Here is a 24942-nt window from a genome sequence, read left to right on the forward strand (position 1 = left end):
TCACCCCCCCTTTTTTTGTAAACCAACAATTTAAATTACAGTGTGCTAACTTCGTTTCAGTGAAAGTTCAAGGTGGCCCTACCTAAAAATGAAGCTATGTTTTCTGACAGCTCTGACATGAGCCAAAGAATAAGGCCACTTCAACTTGGTCCTTTTTTTTTTTTTTTTGCATTGGAAAAAAAATGAAGATGCATCATCACTTGAGTTTGAATGTTGTAGATTGCATAATCAAAGTTGCAATGTTTTCTCTAATACCACTGTAAGCACAAATGACCTCACAACAGATGTAACACAAGCAGTAAAGATTCATAATACTGTACCATGGACAACTCTCAACTATAAGGCAGACTGCTTTCTGCTAGGTTCTTGGCAATGGAAAATTTCTAGGGTTACCACTACAGCAGGAAGGCATCCCATTCCACACATTCACTACGTGACCAGCCAGCAGGGCTGAACAGCCACAGGTAGGCTCAGTGGTTAAGCAGCAGTACAAAAATTGTTATAAAAAAAGTGAAGAAGTCACTTGTTCAAGTACCATTGCTTAACATGCCAAGTCTCTTCTACACTGAAAGCTGAGCAACAATCCTTCCAAGCTGCTTTTAAGTATGACATATACTATTTATATACGTACCTTTCCTCTTGGCCCTAGTAAAAATAACTTCTGTTGTGCTTTTCATGTGTATCTGTATTTCACTATCATGCTTTTGCAGATTATTCAGTTTTGGTGGGAGACTACAATTTTTTTTTTTAAAGCACTTGGTATTAGAATAACCAATTAGCTTCAATAAAAAGTGATGCTGCCATTAAAAGGCAGAGGATTAAAAAAATTAAAGCTCTTTATTAACTTATCTCTAAAATCTACATATTCCACAAAGGTTACATTCTCACAGCAATGTTAGAAGACAGTACAACATTTGTCCAGATCTGTTTATTATTGGTGTATGCAATTTATTAGCCAGTTGGTCTACAAGATACTCACCATAGGCAAACTAAATACTGTGCTTTTAAGAAATCTTTTTAGAAATTGATGTTTCTTTTACTTTGAACATATTTACAAAAAGGATTTTGAATGTTAGCAATAAATAATCCCAATATTCAAGATGTCAGTGCTCATGCACACACCGACAGGATGGCTGCATGCTTTAAAAATATTATTTACAGTACAGTCTCCTTCATAGCCCTCTCCCTAATAACAGCAGAAAGTGCATTTTCTTCCTTTCCTTTTGTATAGCTTTAGTCTTGCTTCTGAGGGATACAGCCTTCCATCTCAACAACTTCTGGCCAGCCTTCATATTTGTTTGTGTCCTTGTTGTTCTTTATATGCTGCAAATAAAATATTAATCTGCTGTTAATATGAACACTTCCACCCTGTTGCTTCAAGTCACAGTATATAAAGGCACTTCTTATAAAGACAGCCAAAGACATCAGTATTAGCCTCTTGTGCTTTTTTTGTTACCACCAAATATAACAAACTCTCAGTATTCACCATGTACAGTAAACTGTTCAGGCAAGCGTGTGCTAAAAACAAGTGAGCTAGAGAGAAAACATTTCTGAAATTTACTTAGGAAGCAAAATAAAGAAGGAAAAGATCAATTACATGAGAACAGAAACCATTAAGAAACATTAAATAAGGGTACAAAACGTACAAAGCACTCAAAGTCAGATTTAAGAAAATTATTCACTTTTTTGTCCACTTTTTTCCCCCCCTTTATTTTCTCCCCCCACTCCCAATCAACCATCTGCTGTCATGTAAGACATTACTACCTCCAAGAGTCTGTCACTGCTGCTGCACTAGTTCTCACTCCCTTTCAAGGCTGAGGGAAGAGCAACACACTTGCTCTCCAAGTACAAAGCTACTTCTAATTAAAGGCAACACTGACATGTTGAACTGCAGCTACTTAAGTTGGAGAATGTATTTAATTTCACAAGTTTTTTCTACAGGAGCGATAATTTCTGACAGAAGAGCAAAGTGAACAGCTTAGCTGACACCTTAATCTATTTGTCAGACGTTAGTGGGTCCAAAATATGAATCTTAGGCATTACGTTTTGAATTCTTAGTTTCACCGAATTCATTTCAAATAATTAATCCAGTTACTGGGATACTAAGACCTACCCAGCTAAGATTTATCACCACAATCTGTTTGCACATTTAAAAGGAAGGGACTGGACAAGAAATAAATTTGAAAATAACACTGTGTGCCACTATTGCTGAAGGCATCCATTTTTGATCAACTCATGGTATTCATAAAACATGCTATGCCTTCATTGATGTAAGCCAGAATGTAAAAAATCACAGACCTGTTCAAATGGACTTTTAGTCTTAATTCCTTTCCCACCACAGAAGACCCAATTGTCTCTAAAGCCAAGGTTAGTGATAGATGTGCTTCCCAGTTCAGCAATCAGTTTCCGTGCTTCCTCGTTAAGCCTTGGGAAAAAAAAAAGCACAAACACAGCTATTCAGTATGTAAACAAAAATACACATTCTCAGAGCTTTCACTGAAGCTCAGTGGTGCATTGAACAATCTGATTAAATAATTTAAGTCAGTCAACACTGAGCAAGATCTAACTTTCAAAATCTGTTAAGTCTAGTTCTGAAATCAGCTATCTAATAAGCTCTGCTCCTTGATATTATCTCAGGCAAACAGCATAAAACCACTGACATAAGTAGCGAACCCTATCTTGTGAGAATTTATATATATACTCCAATTATTTTAGCCATTCTCCAAGCAATGAAGAAAAGTCAATCTTTAACATAACCATTATTTACAGACATAAGTTAAAGCCTAAATAGTTATTCTTAGGTTAAAAAAAAAGGACCTAAATACATAAAAGTTCTTGAGTGCTCAGATCAATTAATTTAAAAGTCAGAATGCTAGCCTACAGCATGGCTCAGTGCCCACAGGTCCATGTAGGATAGTTTTAGTAAGTAAAGGAAAATGATTCTATAAAAGACAGGATCTCCATAGAGATTATTTCTACTTTTGCTACTCTGCTCATTATTTCTACTTGATAAGATATGGTTGTATGACTCACTTTAACCACAGTGATAGCAATGATTAAGTAATTTACTTTGGAGGCTATGTGCACCACCCACACTCCAAGTTTCCAAAGCATTGAGACAGCTTATATTAAAAGCAAGAAAAAAAAACACCACCACCAAAACACTCATAATAAGAAGATTTTTATCTTTTAAACATGATGGTTCTTCTCATCTTAAGTTGCTTTCAAGCAACTTGGCATTTTTGGTAACTATAAAGTTGCAGCCACAAGTTTTTGGTTAATGCTGCAGTACCACTAACAAGTAGCTCTTGGCTGTCAGCATGAATGGGCCAGACTCTCCTTTCTGTTTAGTTTTAGACAACACCAGCAGAGACATGATTTAAAAACAAACCTAACTACTAATCTAAATGCTGAAGAACAACAGTAGGAGATCTAATCTTCTGATAAAGAAACATTAAACTGACTGCCTTAGGGAGATGAAAGCGAAGTACAGCCATTTTCAACCATTTACTGAAAAGAATACTGTTTATTGCAGAGTCAAGGCTTTGTCATAGGAAAGCTATTTCTACATCAAAATACTGACAGGTCACAGATAAACTGCTTAATAAGAGGGGAAAAATAAAAGAGTACATAAATGTAAGTAATGTTAAAGCAACAGAGAAAAAAATAACCTTAATTTTCCTCTGTGGAAACAAATCCTTCTGATAGTATGACTTCAGTGAACAGATTACAATACAAGTTTCTACAGTAATTAACTATTAAAGATGACCTAAGTTGAGAAGACCAGAGAATACCTCATAAAGAAAACTAAAATCCCTAAGGCTACATTTGCACTGATAGGCTGAACATCCTGACAGTAGAACACTTCAAAAAGCTTGGGGCTCACACTAAGAAGAACTCTCAGACCTCAGAACAGGAGGGGTACACACAAGACCCATTGCTAATGGTCTCTATAATTTAACTACCAAACCACATCTTTGAGTTGTTCAGAAGAAAGGACAGGATGGAACAGATCAATTTCCATCAGAGGGTACCTCCTCACAGTCATACATCTGCACATACCTAAATTTAATACAGCATTAAATATTAATTTATAAATTATAAAAATTAATGCTACATCATTAGTATTATTATACAGCATTAGTATTATTTATTACTACAGATAGGTTTGATCCTCACCATTTCCAAAATACACTAGCACACTGAAATTAATCAACACTGTTTCAAATCCCTTGTCTTGGAAGGACAAAACTTTATCAGAAGTGATTGTGATTAAAAACGTGCAAAGCAACATTTAAAATTTTAATAAATGTTTACTGCATAAGTCAATGACATACTTGGTTGCACCATCATCATACGTTCCCATTAGCACTATGGTCCCATCCTGTATGGATTTAAGAAACTCAATAAATGGTGCCACATCTGAAAAAGAGAGAAAACAAAACTTTTATAATAAGCAATCATCAGATATTTAAACATCTGCAACATTTAGACATTGTTTTTACTATTTATAGATGTACTCGAATTTATACATAGATCCTAAGTAAGAGGAAGATAGAACTCAAAAATGGACTCAGAGAGAGGGCTTTGTCTATATAAAGACAACTGCTAGTTGGTACATGCTTATTCGCATGAGTAGCTCCCTTCTCCTCTCCCAAACCCCCAACTATGTGTGTTTATCTAAAGTTGCATCCTCCTCACAATTAAAAAGGTAAAGGTAAAGCTTAAAACACCACAGCAAATAGAACTTAAAAGAAAGAACACAAGAACACAGAAACAGGTTGTTTCTCTCCAACCAGCTAGATTAACTGCACCTACCTCCTCCCCACATGTCGAAGAATTTAGTGTCTATTGGTTCTCCTGTTTTACCTGAGGAACAAGAAATGTTTGGCATAAGGAAATAGCCAAAGTTACTTCACAGACAACATGCCCACTTCCTTTCAGTGACTGCCAGAGACAGTGCTGCAGAAGACACCATATAAATCATCAAGTGTTTTTACTTTTCATAAAGATCACTCCTTAACCACAGTAGTTTGTGAAAAGGTACAGGAAAATATAAGGGGGGGGGGGGGGGAAACAGATAAAAGATGCAAACTTCTGACTCAGCTTCAAGTAGAATATAAAAAAACTACCCTCAAAAAACAGTCATAAAGAAAATGCACTTCAGAACTTTATGGGGAATTTACTTTTTTCAGGTTATTTTTGTAGGGGAAAAGAAAAGACAGCACAAGTTATAGGTGGCTTATAGTACCGCAGAGGAAGCAAAAAAATAAATCAAAAAAATCAAAACTACTCTGCAAGTTCTGCTACAAATTGGAAATTGCTAGTTGATTTAAACTTCTGGTACAAATGGAAAAGAAAGTAGTTGGCACACATACGTTTTACTGTCAACAAAGTCAGTATCTGATGGAAGATAGTTTCCTTTTTAAGAGATTCATTCATATAAAATTTGAAAGATGAGGAGAAAGAGTGGCAGTTACATAAGACAAACAAGGTGGTTTGGTTTTGACTAAGACAACTAAGGAGAGCAAAATAGCATTAAGTATTGTTCAAGTCACATGTTAGATGGTATAAACCCGAGTACAATCCAGAATAACATGACTTTGTATTGCAGCAAAAGTGCTATCTCAGCACTATAAGGAATTGCTTCCTACACATTAAGGAGAAATCTGTCAGTATTGATGTTCAGCCTTGAAGCTGGTAAGTGTATTTTTAATGAAATTAAAAATCCTGAATACATATTACATGGATATATTACTGGACAAGATGCAGACTAATAGGGTATAGTGATTTCAAACTAATGAATAATGAACAGTTCCTTTCACAGAGTAATAAAATTTGTAAATGGATTTCACCTGAAACAGAAGCATTTGGTGTACAGAATATTACAGGAGCAATACACACAATCCAAAGACACAGTGATTTTATCACCCTATACTCGTATTAGGGAGTTACCTGATGTATCACTGAGATAATCATCGTGGAATTTCATATTTTTAGGAAAAAAATGCATCAAGTTTTTCTACTTTCAAAGAGCATACAACTGAATACAACAGTGTTCAACAAAAACGTTCAAGTGCCAAAATCTGACATTATCTCAGCACGAATATGTTGAATACTTCCTTTTCTTCTTGTTTCCTTTTCACCACCTTAGCAGACCTTAACATTCAAGAAGAATTTGAAAATGAAGACACCACTCACTTAGAAAGTCACTCACCATTGACCAAGGCCACATTTATTCCTCTGCCAACGTTATTTTTAACTCCACTCATTAATCTGAAACAAAATAAACAATTCAGTTTGTAACAGAACTATCTTCTGATGTGAAATATTTCAAATTATTTTTTTAAATAGGATCATGTTGTAGAAGACGATCACATGTCCACAAGTATTTAAAGCAAAATTTCCTATGTGCCCTCACAGAACCAGATTTGGGAACAACAGATCTAATATCTCTAACTGCATCCATTTTCTATGAAAGCTGATAATGAAATGCTCAAATTATGAGTATATTAAAAATGCCACAAAAAATAAAGCACTATTAATGTAGTGAAGAAAACTCCTTGCAGTTAAAAAGCATGGAACAAGAAACTATTTGAAGGACTTAGCACAGTCCTCAACCGTGCTAAACCTAACTGAAACTAACTGTGCTTAAACCTAACTGAAAGTAATTAAAATGAATATTGCAGTGTCATGGTACTGAACAAGAGAAAGGCAAACTTGTTTCCTATGATAGATATAATTAGAAGTAAAATAAACAGTAAATACATAGATGGGATTTTAAAAATTGAATGTAATATCGGAATACCATTAAACATCTCAACAAAACCACCACAATCTACAGCAGCAATTACCTGGCCAAACTCAAAGCAAAGGAGCTTGGAAAGAACTGATCCACTGTTAAATGTAAGCTGTTCAGAGCTGTGAACAGCTAAGGGTAATGTCAGGACTGTTTGACTACAGTGTTGTGCTGCCTCAGACCATAGTAGGTGCATCACTCCAATGAGAAGCTTACAAGAACAGCTCACTGCTTTTCACTGTGGCCACGTGGAGGTCTCTCTTCTACCCACAGGCCCTACATTTCCCAGCACTACCATTCTGAAGCTGGGAATCAAAGGATTAATGTGAACAAGGAGAAACAGGAACAAGGACTGAGGATGTATGCAGACAATGAAGTTTTCAGCTCAGCTTTAAGAAAGCACTTTCAACAAAAGCACAGGTGCACATCTTATAATTTCTAAGCATACATTAACAGATGCTTGAATTCCAGTGTGACCAAGGTCACTTTATCTTCTCTAGCTTGCTCTAAAGGACCACAACCCTGTACAAATTTGTCATCTCCAGAACTTTTCCAGGTAATTTCTTTTGTCCTAAGCAGTGTTTTAGAAAGAAATGCCCTCAAACATACAACTGTAACAACAGCTCTCCCATAGTAGCCCTGGGCTAGAAACAAGAAACACTTTGCCAGAAAAACATGATAACCTTCCTCTCTGATACTGTCTTTGTCATTTAAGTGAAAGACTACAAGTTATCAGTAACTCACAGTATAGTTACTTAGGTTTTAATGTAGTAATCAGAGATGAAAGGTTCAATATTCTTCTGTTAATCCTCTAATATCATCTACCAAAAAAACCTCACCTTATATAAAATTAATTTAATAACTTTGAAAACAGAGGACTTGCAATTTCCTGCTAAAATACAGAATTCAGTTCTGTTTAATACAGAATTCCCAATTGGGACTCTGGAATTTTTTCTAAATCCATTCAGCACCCGGAAGAACATTACTTCTGTGATCACATCATTTTCAGGTCATGTCTGGGCATCATCAACTCTAAGCAAAAGAAGTATGACAAAGACTGAAAAGAAAAACAAAAACAGTAAAGTACTGAAAGCTCACGTAAAATTTAGTGGAACTGAATTTACCAAAGAGAATAAGAATTTCCTTTAATTCTAAATCTTAAATCCTCTGTAAATAGATGCAAGAAAAAAAAATCCAATTCTGGAGTGATTTGATGCTAAAAAAAAATAATCACACATATATAATCAAACTTATAACAAACATCAGATAAGACAATGTCCTGCAAATACAAATGCCAGAAGTAACACTTTATTAGTAACAGAGCCATCCTGCCATAAGGTTACTGTGGTACAAATATGGAATTGGCTTCTTATTAGAATAAGAACTGCATGGAGAAGAGCTGGTACAGTAGTATAAATCTATTGCTCTTAAGCATGTTAAGTATTTAATATTTAATACTTAATACTTTGACAACAACCATAGCATTTGTTTTCTAATTTGGATTATGCATTTCCTACACAGAAGAGCAGTACTATAATCGGACTTCTAAAGAATTCCCTTTCATTATCATTCCCAAATCATTATAAAAAGATCTATCAAGCAGGAAAGAAGTTTCTTTACACTTCTGAGATACCACTTTCACACCTGAGACAGCTTGTGTGCTGTCACAACTACTACTGGGTGTAATGTGAATGTTTTATCACAGGAGGGCAGTAGTTCATCAGTTTTAGAATGCTTCCAAACATTCATGCTCAAGAAATTGTGAGCCTTCAAATCAAATATATTATGAACAAAACAGAAGATCATATGAAATTAATCAAATTGTATATTTTTTCAATAGACATTAAAAATCTTATTTCCCAGAAGTAATTAGCAAAAGGCTTTGCCAACTGAGACAGAACAAGACTCCAATAGTTATGCACTAAGCTGTGCAATAATATTAACGGAACAGAGAATTTCTTGCTAGCTCCTGCTTTCCTTTCATTGCTTTCTGGTTTGCAGTTGTTGGGACTTGTCTGTGTTTGTTTTTTGGACACAAACCAAAACCTCTCCTTAGTAAGCAAGGCACTTAAAAAGCCTATCATCCTGAAGTTAAAATATTACTTGTACTCAGAACTTTTCATCAGAGAATCAGCCCAAGTGCTTCCAGATACAAAGCTTCCTAGCAACCATGCTGAGATGCTGGCAAGCTTTGTAACGTGAACAAAAATCTCTCTGCAGAGAGATTGGGTAAGACTGTCCAAAGTCATAAAGGGAATCAATGCTAAGAGAGGCAGAACCTAGCAGCTTTTACTTAGTATTCACCAAGAGTGAGCTCGTGCTCATTTTGCACATGCTCCCTAACTGCACAGTAATGCACCACTGTAAAAGGAGTTCTACACAAACAAAAGTTTCATTTAAGTTAGCTTTGCATAAAAATGCCTTGAAATATAAACGGCACTCAAGTTTTAACTAACAGTGCAAAGTGAAGACGCTGCATGGGTTTCACTGCAAGAAAAAAAGTTCCCACTTCAACTTTACTACAGCTTAATTGCTAGAGCCAATGCTAGAAGTAGCTCATGTGTGACTAATCTTACAGTATTACTTTAATTAGAGAAAAAGTAACAAAGAATATAAAACAATACGTAGAGATCTTACAATAAATAAGATTAGTATTTTGATCTATATTACACAGGGTTACACTAGTCACAGAAAAGTTGTAATCTGCTCCAAAATTTGCAATGACTGCAGTAGGTGGTGCCTCTACCACACCACTAACAGAGCAGGGGCTCAGGAACTGGAGTAGTTTAAATGCAAATGGACAGCAATGGCTAATTAGTGTAACTGATAGTAAAACAACAGAAGTCTTACTATTGACTGTGTTAACAGCATGTCTTTTCTGCCACTGTGACATTCAAGGTTAAGTGCATAGATCTTATTATACAAAGTGGCATGCAGTGAGTGACAACGAACAGCAGAACCTAAAAGCAAAGAAAATCTAAAAATAAACAATATTGAAGTTATGGAGATTCCTGACAGACATTCCGTTAAATACTCTGGACAAACTGCATTAAGAAAACTGTCATTAGAAATAAAAGACTCAAATAATTCTTCAAACAGTCCCTTCCTTCTACAAAGCTAAGTGCCAGGTCCCACGCTTGGGTCATAGCAACCCCATGCTGTGGTACAAAGGCTTGGAGAAGAGTGGCTGGAAAGCTGCCTGGCAGAAAAGGACCTGGGGCTATTGGTCAACATTTGTTTGAATGTGAGCCAGAAGAATGCCTAGGTGGCCAAGAAGGCCAATGGCACATTGGTCTGAATCAGAAAACAGCACAGCCAGCAGGACTAGAGAAGCTACTGCCTCCTCATATGCAGCACTGGTGACACCACTCCTTATGCACTTTGTTCAGGTTCTGGCCCCTCACTACAAGGATATGGAGTTGAGCAACAAAACTAATGAAGTAACTAGAAAAAAGTTTTGAGGAATGGTTGAGGGAACTAAGGTTGTTCAGCACGGAGAAGAAGAGGCTCAGGGGAGATTTCACTGCAGTGAGAGCAGACTGCAGTGAGGAGTGCTTTGGTCTCTGTTCAGGTGAGAAGCGATAAGACAACAGAACAGTGAAGTTGAACCAGGAGAGGCTTAGACAGGACATCATGAAGAATCCCTCTAGGAAGATGGTTGTCAAGCACTTCAATGGGATGCCCAGGGAAGCAGTGAAATCTCCATCCCTGGAGGGACTTAAGAGATGTGTGGGCAATGTGCAGAGGGACATGGTTTTGTCATGGAATTAGAAGCTGGAAAAGACCCTGAAGATGTTAAGTGATTATTATAGTTAAATTCTTGCGTTACTGACTGTGTTTAATTATGCCAACAGTAACTACTGGTCATTAAAATACTTTTGCTTTCTGAAGTCATCCATTAGAAAGAAATGGAAAGTATGTCCTGTCATTGGTACCATACAAACAGATAGTTTAAAAGATGACTTATACAAAAGAAAATTCCACGATAGTGCTAGCTAATGGCATTCAATTAAAAGTATCAAGAGTAAGTACTTCAAATACAGTTGATCAATGAATTACAATTAGAGACACGAGTTCCTTAGAGGTATAATTGTATCAGACTTAACATCTGACTATTTCATAAGTAACTGAAACTTTATAATAAAGTGTAAGCTATCTTATACATACTAAAACTGCATAAATCTCAGTATTTACTGCAGAGTATTACATGTTCAGATTAATTTATAATGCAATAGAAGTTTTTCCATGTTGTTATACTGTAGGCTAACCAAAACTTACAAAGACTCATTCAAGATTTAGCATGCAAAGGGATCCAAGACAAAAGCTGAAAAAGGTACTCAGAGAAAACAGGTAAAAATACTTACACATTATCTTCTACACAAATTTTAGGTCCAACTACATTTGCTGCTCCACTTGCCATTTTGAATGCAAAATGCTTTTCAGGACAAGCTTTAGAGATCCCACATTTGTATCTCGGAGGTTTTGTAGCTTTCAAAAAGGAAATAAAACTGGATTTTAGAGAAAATCAGGAATTAAGGAAAATCAGTGAAAGAGGAAAATCAGCTTGATTGCATTTACAATGTGACCAAGACTTAGCTTAACTATGAAACATCCAACGTTCTTTATGCTATTAGTGAAATCAAGTGACAGCAGTAACACATGCATATGAATACTCACAGTGTGCAGCTGCATCCAATGCTGATCTAGCTAAAATGCAAAAATACAATTTTACAAGATGTTACTATTGAAATATCATCTGCTATAAAATGCTCTATAAATTTTAAAACTTTCTGTACCACCATAAAAGTACATTTTTTGAAATGAGTATTAGAGCACACTGTTCCACTGTAAAACATTAACCTTCACATGGTAGAAAAATGAAAGCCTTATCAGCAGGGACCACATTTAGAAGCACTACCTTAACTTACAAGTCACTGATTAAAATAAAGAACCAAAGAAATATGAACTCAGAACAACCAGGGATCTGTGGAGGCGTGGGCTGAATTTTCACTGGAGAGAAAACAATTCCTTTCTTTCAACTGAACTTAATCTAGCCAGAAGTAACTACTACAATACAGAACCTTCACCAGAATGTGATTCCTCACATCTAACACCAATATTCTGCAACTTGGGTGTATTTTTAGCCACTCAATCATTACTCCCTTTCTTGGAAAGAGAAAAGCGTTCTCATACTTAACACCACCTACATCCCTTCAATATTAATCAGTGATACCCCCAGTGGCTGGTTCAGCTGTGTGCTCACACTGTAGTAATCCAGAGTTCAGCAACAGGAACCATATCTACATGCTTAAAATTGGGTTTTCCTAATTAAAAGCTCCTTTCAAAACAAAGTTGGACTAAAAAATAAACTCTGAATTCCAAATAATCTAAGCTGGTAATTTGTTTTTTTCCTGCACAGAACTCAGCACATCTGAAATGTTCTGCTTATTGCACATGGTAGTGAACCTACACAAACAAGAAATCCGACCCCAAATATGAAATTTCAGCTGCCAGACTAAGTTGCAAAAATAGGTAAGAGTTTATGCATAGTTGATAGTAATGAAGATTAAACCTATTAAAAAAGTAGGTTAAATATCTCATGGAAAATAACATTAAAATACATAAAAATAAACCCAAAATTCTTCTTATGTGTAAAATACTAAATCAAGCAAAGGAATACTGTATTTGTGACTGTGGGTCAAATATTAACAGATATCTGCAGAAAACAGTTACTACTTACCAAAAATGTGTCCTAAGTTTGCTTCCATTTTTATTTCAAACACTTGAGATATGACATAAAACGTCAATAGAAATATTGCTACGACTACTATCAACTTTGCAGCACCTGTTCAGAAATAGAGAAAAAACTGTAAATGTTAACTGTAAGATTATCAAAATTAACTACATGAGAAATGTGTACAAATAGAACACTGAATTCAGAAATTCACTGTACAGAAGTTACGTGCAAGAAAAAAGAATTATAACATAGGATGCAACTGAGCCACTTCACTAGATTGCTATCCCAGACTGAAGCTGAGAAACCTGACATGCCAATGAGTTATGTCAAGCAGGTATTCCACTTATTTACAGCGCTGGGTGCATGGGGATCACTCACCAAACATCCACACCAAAGAGTCTTCGTTACATATGTAGTTGTAGCATGTATGTGCAAGGCCTTTAAATTCCAAGGATATGCACAGAAATTCCACGAAATGATTGACATCTCTGCTGGATGTGGGATTAAAGCTAATATTACAGGGAGGTGTCCAGGCGGGTCTTGAATATCTCCAGAGAAGGAGACTCCACAACCCCCCTGGGCAGCATGTCACACGTGTGTCCTGCATGCATGGATTCATTCCCCCTTTGCATCATACCTGGTTTGTTTTCCTCTCCTGATGCAGGAAACACACTGCTCCATCTGCTCATGCTCTTGCAGTTCATAAGCACACATGCACAGCCCCATAGCACCCACACGCAGCTCGGCCGCAGCGCGCTGACGGCTTCACTGTAATTTTCCAACCTTTAAGGTGGAGGTAGCCCAAACTGATGTTACACTGAGCTGAGGCATCTGTTTTGCCAATTTATCTTCAAAAACAGGACATCTATTCTACTTTCTTATCGTCACTTGAAAACAAGTTTTGCAGCCTCTGTATTTAGTTCTTGAGCATGCATTTATTCAAACCTCCTGTCCTTCAGCTTATGTTCAAGTTGTTCTCACAGCATTCTCATGATTCAAGACACACACCCTGCTCTCAGACATGAAACCCCACCTTGTTCTTTCTCTGTGTTTCATGCCACATTGCCTGACATCACAGTTTACCTACATCCAAACCAAGAGAAACCAGACTTTTTTTGTATGAAAACTCAGCTTAACAAGGTGAACTAAGCTGACTTTGGTGGCTGCTGTCCCAAGTGGAAAGTTGTGCTCCCTCAAATCTCACTTCCCTGTTCTTAGCAGCAGGTATATGTTTCTAACTGTTTATAAATATTCCCTTTCTGTGTTTCCCCTCAGATTAACACACCTCTGTTTTAATGTATAACTAGACTGAGTGATTAGGGAACTGTTGATACACTGTAGCTTTGCTGCTTTGGCCAGTCAGGTCTGAAGATTAGCTTAAAAATAACTAAACTTCTGGTCTCCAACAAGAGTAAGAAAATGTTAAAGTTCTAATTTAAAAAGTAATGAAAATCAAAATCTCACCTTTCCCATTTTTAATATGTTTTGGAATCAGATAACTTAAGGTTTTAACAAGCCTAATTTAACCCAGCACTGAGTGGTCAAGCCACCTCCTAGAAAAAAAAAGCAGCCACAAACAGAAGTCTACAACCACAGCAACTTAAATCTGAAACGGAAACCTACGTATGGGGTACCACCATGAACCCTGCCACTGTCAGCAACAGATTTTACAGAATATTTTGCTCCCAGATTATTGTATATTAACAACCATCTGACAGCAGTAGTTAAATAAGAAAGCATCTGATGAACATCCCATCTTCCTAGCTCAGCTCAGTATGTAGAATTGTTTGGAAGGAGAAACACTACAGCACACTTCTGTTCCTCAGATGGCCAGCCAAATAAATCCTTCAGAAAAAAAGATTATGCGCTCCTTCAAATCCTAAACTAGGCTGTTTGGAAAATCTTAAAATAGACAGATTACTTCATAAGAAGGAGAGAAAAAAATAAAAGGAGACAAAAAAATAAAGATACGACTTTGCTTGCAGTTTGGACTTCCTCTCCCATTGCATATGGGAATATACGTGTACTATGTAAGAAAACACAGATGCAAACTGAATTCAAAAGTATTGCAAAAGAACCCCAAAGACAATTGCATTTGAAGAAAAAGGAGCCACAGGCAAGAACGAGAGAAAATGCATGATCTGAATGTACATTAAGAAGGAGAAAAAAGGACTTGAAAGTAACTTCACGCAAGATAAGATGGTATCAGACTTTGGGAATTGGTACTTAAAGAGCACGTTGTTTCTGTAGACAGTATGCAAGATAAACCAGTACTCAGCATAAGCACAGCTGATCTCTCCCCCTATATCCTGACCCTCTCAATTGAATTTTAAGTGCTCCCTTTACTAAGGGAGGTAGGAAATCTCCTTGAATATCCTTGCAGTATTTGAAGGAAAGCAAGCCTGTCTGCAACAGGTTCAATGTTCTATATGAGCTGTCATATCTTTCTGTTTGTAGGTCTTAGTAACAAAAATAATTGGCTGGAATGGGGAAGAAGAAAGGTTCAGAAAAGTCATCTACCAGAGCATTTGTCAGGATTTTAAAAATTACAGCATTCTCCCAGTTCTTTAGCAGTTTTGCTTTAATGAGTTGCTCCCTGTTACACTCACTGGGGCTCTGTAAGGACGCTGTCTAACAACTGCCTTAACAGTGACAAAAAAAAAAAAGACTAATTTCATCAGCAAGGGTAACGTGCAACCCTCCTGGAAAAGAAAGTGTCGCTGACTCCTCGGGAACTCAGCAGATGTTCCTTCTGCAACATTAATAATCGTTTTTGATTAGAGCGCAATGCATCAGAAAGTCAAGACTGCTCACAAGTGTACAGGCTACTCTTCTGAAGTGCCTGAAGTAATATTTTCTTGTAATATTATACTGGCAATGTGATCTTATTTTTATAACTGCTATACCTTCTATGTAATGAAATCAGTTTCTCAAACGCTGTACTAAAGTATTTTACCTCTACTAAAAGGCTTTATAGCTTTCAAACTCTCTGTAACCATTTTGGAAGCTTCAGACACTGTATTTAAGAAGCGCACAGCACTTCTTGGTTGTCATGTGGAGCAGGAAAGAAGCCATTAATACACTATTTCCTTATTCTTTCATCCCACACGATCAGTAGCCAAAGAAGATCATGTCATGGCACCTTAAGCAGCCACTGCCGGTGAGCTGAAATGTCTGTAACCAGCTGTGCCCTTTTAAGCCATCCCAAATTCTCAGACAAGTTTCAGTTAACTGGCAGAACAGGAGCTGCTGTTCCGTTTACTTTAAAACCTTCTATTATTGTCACAACTTGATAAAGCTGTCCAACCTTGCTCCACAACAACAAAACACTGATTTCATTGAGCATGCTTACCTGCTATTCTCATGGTTAGTCTTCAGCCAGGTAATGACACTACTGCATTAAAAAAAAAAAGCCACCTACAAAAAAAAAAAAGAAAAAATGTAATTGCAATCAAATAAGTAATTTTATGATGTGTTAACTGTAGCAATACCATGGATTTTCTAGCCAGTAATGATTGTCCTGAACAATTAACTCTTAACACAGTAAAGGGAAGAGGAGACAAGGTGGATCTCTTCAATGGCATCACTTTCCTTTGCTCTCTATAAAACAAGCCATCCTAAATCTTTCATTCTGTTAACTAACCCATGGCAAGTATTTAACAATGCTGCAACTAAGCAGTCTTTTAATTCTTAAAGCCGCAAGTTAAAAGCGAGTAATTCCTTCAGTGTTGCTCCAGAGTCCTAGTGACATCTGGATGTTCAGTTGATATTCACTGATCTAATGTAGCAAAACATACTCAAGAGAAAATATTTAAGCATTTTGTCCTTTGGGATACTGCACAAACTACGTACAATGGAACTGAAAGACCTGTGTGTTACAGAAGAGCACCAACACATCTGTCACCCACAGCTACATCCATAAGATGCACCTTATGGTCAACAGTGGCAGAAGCAACAACCCAAGAACTATTTCAGAGTAAAAGGAAAATCACTGCTTTTGAGCAAAGGCCACATAAATACCATGAAGTTTCTTCTTTAGAAGAGCCTGCTGCTACATGAAGTCAAAACGTGCCACAACCTCCCCCTCAGACTCTCTTCAAACACACCACCTGCTTTCCACAGCTCTGGGTCTGCACCCAGTGCTTCACTCTCTGCTGCTGGCTCCATTCAATGGCAAGGTCCTTGGCTGCACCAGGCACATGCCACGCCAGCTCTGTACATCTGGCACCAAGGCTCTCCTTGCTCCTCATTCAAGGAGCACAAAGCAGTCAACCATATGCATCCCCGGGCACTCCCAGCACTGCTGGTTCTGGCAAACACAGTAACCTTCACTCACAAAGTACCATAAATCCAGGAGAAACAGCAGATCATTTTACAATTTTAAGCAAGTTAAGCACCTAATTTACTTTTTAAATTAACTCCAGTTAAATTTTGCTTGGAAGCAAAACAGTTGAGGTAGCACACTGTTGCCTCTATTCTTACAATCATAAGGAAAGAACTCTGTTACTTCCAAAATTATTTTAGGTCTTCAGACAACTAACAGCCTGTAGTCAGTATGGCCTTCTGATTAGTAAAAAAAGGCAAAGACCTATTGGCATTCAGTGATCTAGTTGGATTACGTACACCAAGGCTGAATTTGAACATGTTTAAGAACTGAAGGAGCTGTCCCACACCCACCAATCAAAAGCTGCATCACATCTAATGCTCTGCAGTCCTACCCCACGATTCTGAAAATAAGAAAGAAAAAAAAAAACAACCTATCTTTAGAAATTATTTGAAAAGCTACTACCAGAAGTCAGGAAATTCAAATCATTTGATAGCACCACCAAAGCCCAGACAGCTCTCATAGTCTATGCCAGGGAAGAAAATAGAATATAAACAACTTTTTTGCCTTCACTTGAATCAGTATCTGCAAGGTGAATCATCTATGTGCCTGGATAGTCTTTGCCAAAGACACCATCACTATGACCCACAGCTTATGGTTTATTTAAAAGAGAAAATCTCATAGCATATTAAGAACACGGTATATCTGTTATAATTATATCCACATGTAATCTATAGCCATAGCATCTTTTTTCAGTGAAAGATCCATATCTGTCCTTCTTCCAAGAAGGAAAAGAGAACCTGGCATTTTACACAGCACATAATGCCTTATTTCTCCAGGCCTGCACAAGCAGAACCCACGAAGTCCTGCAACAACGTCCTTCTGATGTCCACAGGAATATTCTCAAGTAAAGAACAAGTAATTAAAAGCAGCAACCAACTGATAGGGCAAATATTCATTAGCGTTTGAATGAGTATTTTTTCTAAGTTATTTTGTCCCTCTTCCCCACCCTTGGAAATTTACCAAGGCTTAAACAAGCACTGCCTGTAGTCTGAATAACCAGAAGATTGTTTTAAGTTGGTACTGAAGAAATAGTTCCCTCTTTTCACTTGGTTATAAACAAAAATACAAAATGAACATATCATGCAACTTCTACTACAGAATACCTTCATCCCAATATTTGTGTCCACTGACCCCAGTCATCTCATGTTGCAATCAGATAATGCGCTCCTTTGTCTTAAGCTGGAAATGCTTCTTCCATTTGGAAAAAATGAAAATGATTACATCTCAATTTGAATGCAATTTAAGTTACATACTCCTTTCCTGAATAATACCCCACTGCATCTTATTAATAAGTGATGCCTTTTCTTTTTATCTATAGAATAGAGGAACACTGCAGTACAGACATGTGTTGCACAGAATTTTCCAACTGCAAGAGAAGTTAACTTATGAACACCATGTCATTTTCCACTACAGTACTATCTTACCTTTTGATTTTTAATTTATCCATTATGAACACTCACTGACTGTTACTCTGCAACTTTAATAGATTTCGTAATTGAAATTTAGGCATGATATAAAAGTGGATTAGGAATTTCTAAAAGTGCTTTGTTTGATATAGTTTAAAAACATTAAAAACAAGAATTAAACTGAGCTAGCTCAGGCTCAGATGCATAAGAACAGCAACAAAGACCTTCTTTCAAATGATTTCAAAATCAGGTAAAGCAAAAACAACTAGGGAAACGAACAAAAAAAAAAAAACCCAAACCAAAACAAACTTTTTCCTCTTGTTTGACATAACACTCCAATCAAGCAGGGACATGAACATTACAACCAAAGTATGTGCTTGACTTACAAATGTCTGATAATATAAGCAACCATTTCATTACTATCCCAACATAATTTACTTAAGTAGTACAACAAGGCTCGTATCTACCGTATCTAGCATGCAGGAGGTACAGCCTCTAACAGGATCCACAGGCAGACTGTTGATAAATAAAGCAAAACCTGTTTCAGACACAGGGGCCAGGAAGAACATGGTAACAGAAGCGAACAAGAGCTCTAAGTCAAAAGCAGGTGGATCTGGGGAAGCTTTATAGTGCATGAGTGTAAAACATGGATTCCTCCTAACCCCCACTCCAGATGGTTTTCTCAGAGCAGTACGCAGAGGTACACCCATCAAAGAATATACATGGGATGGTGAAAAGACACCAACAAATCCTTCAAGTGCCTTGAAAGAGAAGCTTATCTACAGAAGCATTTAAAAGCAGTATTTTCAAAAGCTGGCTTTCTTCCACTTTAAGTAAAAGGAATTTATTATTTCTCAGATGCTACACAAAAAGGAGGAGAAAGAACTGCAGGTTTATATCTACCATGGACAGGAGCCAAGGCATTCTAATAGTCAGAACAAATTCTACTCATTAACAGTACATTCAAATCTCTGTACCAGGCACATGCTTTCTTGCGTAAGATGAGCATCACTGCAGATTTCCTATTGCCTATTAAATTCCCAACATTCCCACTTTGTCAAAAGAAGCTTTGTGCAATTTCTTATGAGGCCTGAGGACCATGCTTTCCTTTTCCTTTGATCCCACTCAGCACTAACAGTGCAGGCATGTCTTCTCATCAGAACAACCACATCTGTTTAAGAGAGGTCCCTGTCACTTGTAAAGTCCAGTTTACACAAGCCAACATTTACAGAAGAATCAGTGGCAAAAAGTTCAGACCAGCGATCTCTTGGCTACAGGAAGCTTTATCCACACCCTGAATACCTTACAGAACATAAAAATATAAAGAGGTTGTGGTCTACAGGCTGTTGGATCAGAGCAGGGTCAGTAGCTCGCTGATACTTTGCTTGTAGGGTCTAGATGATACCAACCAGCTATTCAGCTGTGCTGATTCAGTAAGATGATAAAATTCCAGTACCTAAAACTGAAGCACTGAGCAGCAGAAGATAAGAGGAGAATGCCTTCTTAGTTAAACTGACACAAATTTCTCACTGAAGTGGGAGAATCTGATCTACTCATTGAAAAAATAGCAGGAAAACAGCAGCCAGGTAGGAAGCCACATTAGGGTGTTTAAACACTCCTCCTTCTCTACAGCCAGGGGCACAGGTTGAGTAATAACTCCTCCAGAACAGAAAGCAAAAGACAGAGAGTTCACTGAAGTGGAGAAGCCAAGAAGTTACACCATCATGCCATTGTCCCGATCTCTGCATGAAGCTGCATGCATATCCATGCAGAAAAGAGCTATTTATTCTCTTTGCAAAGTACTAAGGAATAGATATGTGGAAAGATAGTTGGGAACTGAGATTACTGGTTGCTTATTTCTCCTCCACAAATCCTCATGCACTGTATTTTCTCCTGAGGCAGGCACAGTTTCCAGATGCTGTGATATCCTCCGTCAAAGCCCTTCCAAGTAGCAGCCCAAAATGCTACACAGAGCTTCATATAAAAGTAGAAGAAACTAACAGAAAATAAAATGATAGAGAAAAGAAAGAATAAAGTGCTTTCCCCACCTTATGTTTTACTATTCAATCAGTATCAGTGGACTTCTTGTTTATAGCTCCACTTTTCTGATAAATTGTTAGGGATGACAATGAAAATCTGACAAACTCAATATACACCCATGGAGCTGCTGTGTATATTCTTTTACAGTAATACTACCTTCAATCTATAGAGTGGCAAATATCTGCTTTTAGAAGGGATCTGTTGAGGGAACTCCGCCAGAAACTTCACAAAGGAAGCTTACAGTATAACTTCATTTTGGAAAACTATAACCCTATACTCCTGCCACAAATCATCAGATTTTATTAGATGTTCTGAATTATCTATTATGCTAAGATTGGGGTCTTCCTGAGTTCAGGTAGTTGATGCACATCGAGCAAGTCATTTGCTTCACAGAAACAGGGCGCAAGAGGAAAGTGTTTTAGCTATAGTAGCCATTAAAATACAAGCACACATACAGGCACACAAATGGTTTTGTTAAATACCGTCACACTTACAACACTGAAGGAAGCCCAGATTTCTGTACTGAGGGGAATTCAACTCAGTGTGGACAATTCTTTATCACAGAATCACAGAACTGTAGGGGTTGGAAGGGACCTCCAGAGATCATGGAGTCCAACCCCCTGCCAAAGCAGCTCCCTAGCCCAGGTTGCACAGGTAGGCGTCCAGGTGGGTCTTGAATGTCTCCAGAGAAGGAGACTCCACCACCTCTCTGTGCAGCTGTGCCACTGCTCCGTCACTGCGCTGTGAAGAAGTTCCCACACATATTTAACTTCCTATGCTTCAGTTTGTGGCCACTTCCCCTCATCCTATCACCATGCACCGCTGAGAAGAGTCCAGCCTCATCCCTTTGCCTCCCACTCCTTAGGTATTTATAGACATGGATCAGATCCCCTCTGAGTCTTCTTTTTTCAAGGTTGAACAGACCCAGGTCTCTCAGCCTTTCCTTCTTCATAAGAGAGGTGGCTCCATGTCCTTTATTATCTTTGTGGCCCTCTGCTGGACTCTTTCTTGGAAATCCCTTTCTGTACCAAGGAGCCAAGAACTGGACACCATACTTTAGTTGAGGCCTCACCACGGCAGAGTAGAGAGGAAGGATCACCTCCCTCAACCTGCTGGCCACGCTCTTTTTAATGCATTGGCTTTCTTGTCCACCAGGGCACACTCATCTCATTTGGGCACAGTCTCTGTCCTACTTTGTTTTAAAATCATCAGCAGATTGCAAGTGGCTAGTGCTTTAAGCTTTTTGTATTGTTGGTTTGTTTTTTTTCCCCAAATAGAATTGCAATACATGTTTTATGGATAGTAGGAAACATGTAAATCAGCACACTGCATTCTCATTTTCCCAGATAACAGTACATCCACAAGCAATTTGATAATGCATTTAGACAGTATTTATGAAACTGAAGCACAAAAACAAACAGATGTGAAGCAAGAATTTAGAAGGCCAAGATAATTCTGAATCTGATCTTCTAATCTTCTAATCCTGATCTTCCTTGATTAGTAAAAGGTGCAAAAAAACCAACAAAGCAATATTTTAAAAAGCAGAAAGCAATACAATAAAGGACATCAACTGCAGCAAAATAAGTAGCAGTAATGCAGAAAAGGATCTGAGAGCATATGGCAGCTCTCTAATGCTAGGGTCAGTGATAAGATACTGCTGCAAAAACAAATGATGAGGTACTTATGCAAAAACAGAACTGCTCATTGTGAACTATATCAACAGGGGTGCTGCACGCAAAGCAAAAAGTAAATATTGTGCTGTGCTACAAGTCATCTAAAGTCTTAATTGAGATCCTGCACATACTTTTTTTTCCCCCTAACCTACCTTAAAGCATAATGGAACAATCTACATAACAATTACATTTCACAACCAAATGCTAAAAGAATCAGGTTTGCTTTGCAAGGCAGCATGCAGGTGAGAAAAGCATGCAACAGACACCCCAGTCTCTTACCATTAAGATGTAATTTAAGAAATGTTTTAAAAGATGCTGAGTTGGACTGTTCTTAATATCCACTGGCAGCTTTTTACCTATTTGTAACTAAAACATTCTAAATAAAATATGTATTTTTTTAAGCAGTCTCATCCACGAGGTTAAACAAGAAAGGAACAGAAGGATGTAAATCACCACACAACTAAGGACAAACAAGAGGTGAGCCTGATCAGCTGGGCAGCAGTCTGCAAGGAGCAAGTCAGCACCTCCTTCAACAGTGAATGGGTATTTCTACTCAACTGCACGCAAACTTGTAACCAGGCAAGTAATACTGAATCTGTATCAACCTGAGATGTTTTGAATTAAATTCAGAGGGAATTTTATCCTCACCTAAACAAGTGTTTTTGAAAATAGTCAAATATTGTTACTCCTTTTTTCCTTTACTGTATCTGTTTTTATGCATACCTATAGCATCATCAAGTTCACTGGAATACAATTAGATGAGCAATCAGAATTGATTAATACAGAAGGAAAACTAGCAACTTGAGCTGTTTTATTTCTGAGTCACAACTAGATTAGGAAAGAGTTTTCTTTTTGCAGCACAGACTGCCTTCCTCAGTGATCCACAGATGGACTTTTTTCTCCTGTCAGAAAAAACACCACAGAAAAAAATGCCATCTGACGTTTTCACACCTGGTGAAGCTTAACAAGTAAAGCAAACTTTCGTTAACACAGCCTCTGTTAACAGATATTGCAGTCTGCTGTGTTCAAGCACAAGAGTGGTGGTGGTTTTCTACCTGAGATTACAAAGTGAATCACGTATTTCAGGGTTAGCTTTAGCTACATTTACCTGAGCTCTTGTTTTAACCAGTGGTTGTGCCAACCTGAATTACTGTATCCCATGAACAAAACAGCGGAGACTATACAGATCATTCCAACTCTAACCCAGTAGAAACCTAAGCTGCTAATAGGATCCATTTAAAAACAAGATGTATTTCCTTACCAAGATGACTGCTTATCCCTATGCTAGACTAACAGTAGACTTTCACCACCTTTGCAAAATGTATTTAATGTCAAACGGAACTGAAGGGAAGACAAAAAAATGAATTATCTTAAAGTAACTACTGTATTTCAATTTTTATTGTGTGGGAATGCATCAGTTGTGCCTCCTAATAAGCCTCTCACTCAAGCAGTTTTTTCCCTACTATTACTCCTATATTCATTCAAATTCCCTGTGGTTATGGCCAAGCTCTACACAGAGGTTGGCCGCTTGTCTACACAGAACAACTCAGGGGCAACTGACCTTACAAAAAATGACACCACCTGCACTGCATTCATCTTGGTATTCTAACAACACTCCCCTAGACCTCAAATGTTTGGTTGTTGAAACAAGATTTTGTTTTACTTCTGCCAAATGAAATTCAGACACCTTCAGCAGATGAAGCCAGACCATACTCCAAAATTAAAAACAGGATGTGCAACTGTAGCAGAATTACCCACCTTGCTCACACTGCTATGCGGTTTCACTTGTAAGAAAGGAAATATATCTGAGAAGAAACATGACTCTGCAAGAGTGGCTTGATACCTGATGTGCAAAACAAACATTTCCCAAAGGAGAAGTCCAATTACTGACCAGCAAGCTCCTGCCACTGGCATCAACCCAGCACTGTCACCTTACGCAACACACACACACACTACAAGTCTCCCTAACAGGAAAATCCTCCTGAATCCTGAGAAGTCTGAGATAAAAGCACTAAGGTGTGTTCTTTCCCACTAAGAACATAACTCAATCTACATTCCTTTCATTAAAAGAAAAGGGCTACAGAACAATCTTTGCAGAGCACTAACAATAGGCTATTCTCACACCATACCTTGAGAACTCTTCCACAATATCATACAAAATATCACCAATCTGTACTTTTTGTTTTAAACAAGCTTTCAGTTAAGGTCCCTGAAATTCATGCTATTTAAGTGTGATGAAAACAAATGTCTTATAGCTACTGATGGCCCTATTACAAAGAACCCCCTATTACAGAGAATTTTAGCCTTAGTATTTCACAGGATTGGATAAAATTGCAGAGAAATTCAGATAGATAAAATTGTTGAGGACAAATTGCAAACCTCATTCACTCACTTCACTTCTAGCTACTGCTGTGGGACGAAGCTAAGTCCCAGAGCAGTTATAACAGAGGAGGTGAGAGGTTTAACATTATTTCTTCTCACAATACAAACCAACTACTTTGTAACCAAAACACTGGCGAAGCTACGCCATTTCAAATACTGACTTGTTGTTTTGTTTTGTTAAGAAACAAGTGTCCAACTTCATTTCATCATACAGCAAAATCTGTATAGCCATTCCACACCAACAATTAAAAAAGAAGTGTAATGCATTCTATCTGCCAGATCACGAGGTCTCATTGGATCGACACTGCATTGCCACAATACAGTATATGTTTCAAATGTACATCTTCCTGCCAATAAAAAAATAGCAGAATAATGCACTGCTACCATGCACTTCACTCTCCTCTTTACAGCAATTCTCAATAGAGCTACCGAACAGAAAGGTTATAGGTCTGAAAAGCAATTAACATGCAAATAAACACTGTGACTTGATCCAGTTGCATATGACACCACAGAAATTT

At 37.6% G+C, this 24942-nt stretch overlaps 1 protein-coding gene across 1 annotated transcript in view; it reads right to left on the reverse strand.

The window, feature by feature from the left end:
• Positions 1–820: 820 nt before the first annotated feature.
• The window catches only part of FAM3C (FAM3 metabolism regulating signaling molecule C), a 28109-nt gene continuing 3987 nt past the window's right edge, over positions 821–24942 (reverse strand). Inside the window, exons 2-10 of the mRNA XM_065743518.1 lie at positions 15889–15953; positions 12540–12644; positions 11477–11506; positions 11164–11287; positions 6218–6276; positions 4819–4869; positions 4338–4422; positions 2299–2425; positions 821–1323 (exon numbers count right to left, since the gene is read on the reverse strand). Of these exons, the coding sequence (XP_065599590.1) occupies positions 1234–1323; positions 2299–2425; positions 4338–4422; positions 4819–4869; positions 6218–6276; positions 11164–11287; positions 11477–11506; positions 12540–12644; positions 15889–15901 (684 nt within the window). The 5' untranslated portion in view covers positions 15902–15953 and the 3' untranslated portion in view covers positions 821–1233. The remainder of the gene's footprint in view (positions 1324–2298; positions 2426–4337; positions 4423–4818; positions 4870–6217; positions 6277–11163; positions 11288–11476; positions 11507–12539; positions 12645–15888; positions 15954–24942) is intronic.

Source organism: Cyrtonyx montezumae, unplaced genomic scaffold (genome assembly GCF_038088225.1).
Source record: "Cyrtonyx montezumae isolate F1298 unplaced genomic scaffold, pur_monq_1.0 scaffold_3, whole genome shotgun sequence".
Classification (NCBI taxonomy): domain Eukaryota; kingdom Metazoa; phylum Chordata; class Aves; order Galliformes; family Odontophoridae; genus Cyrtonyx; species Cyrtonyx montezumae.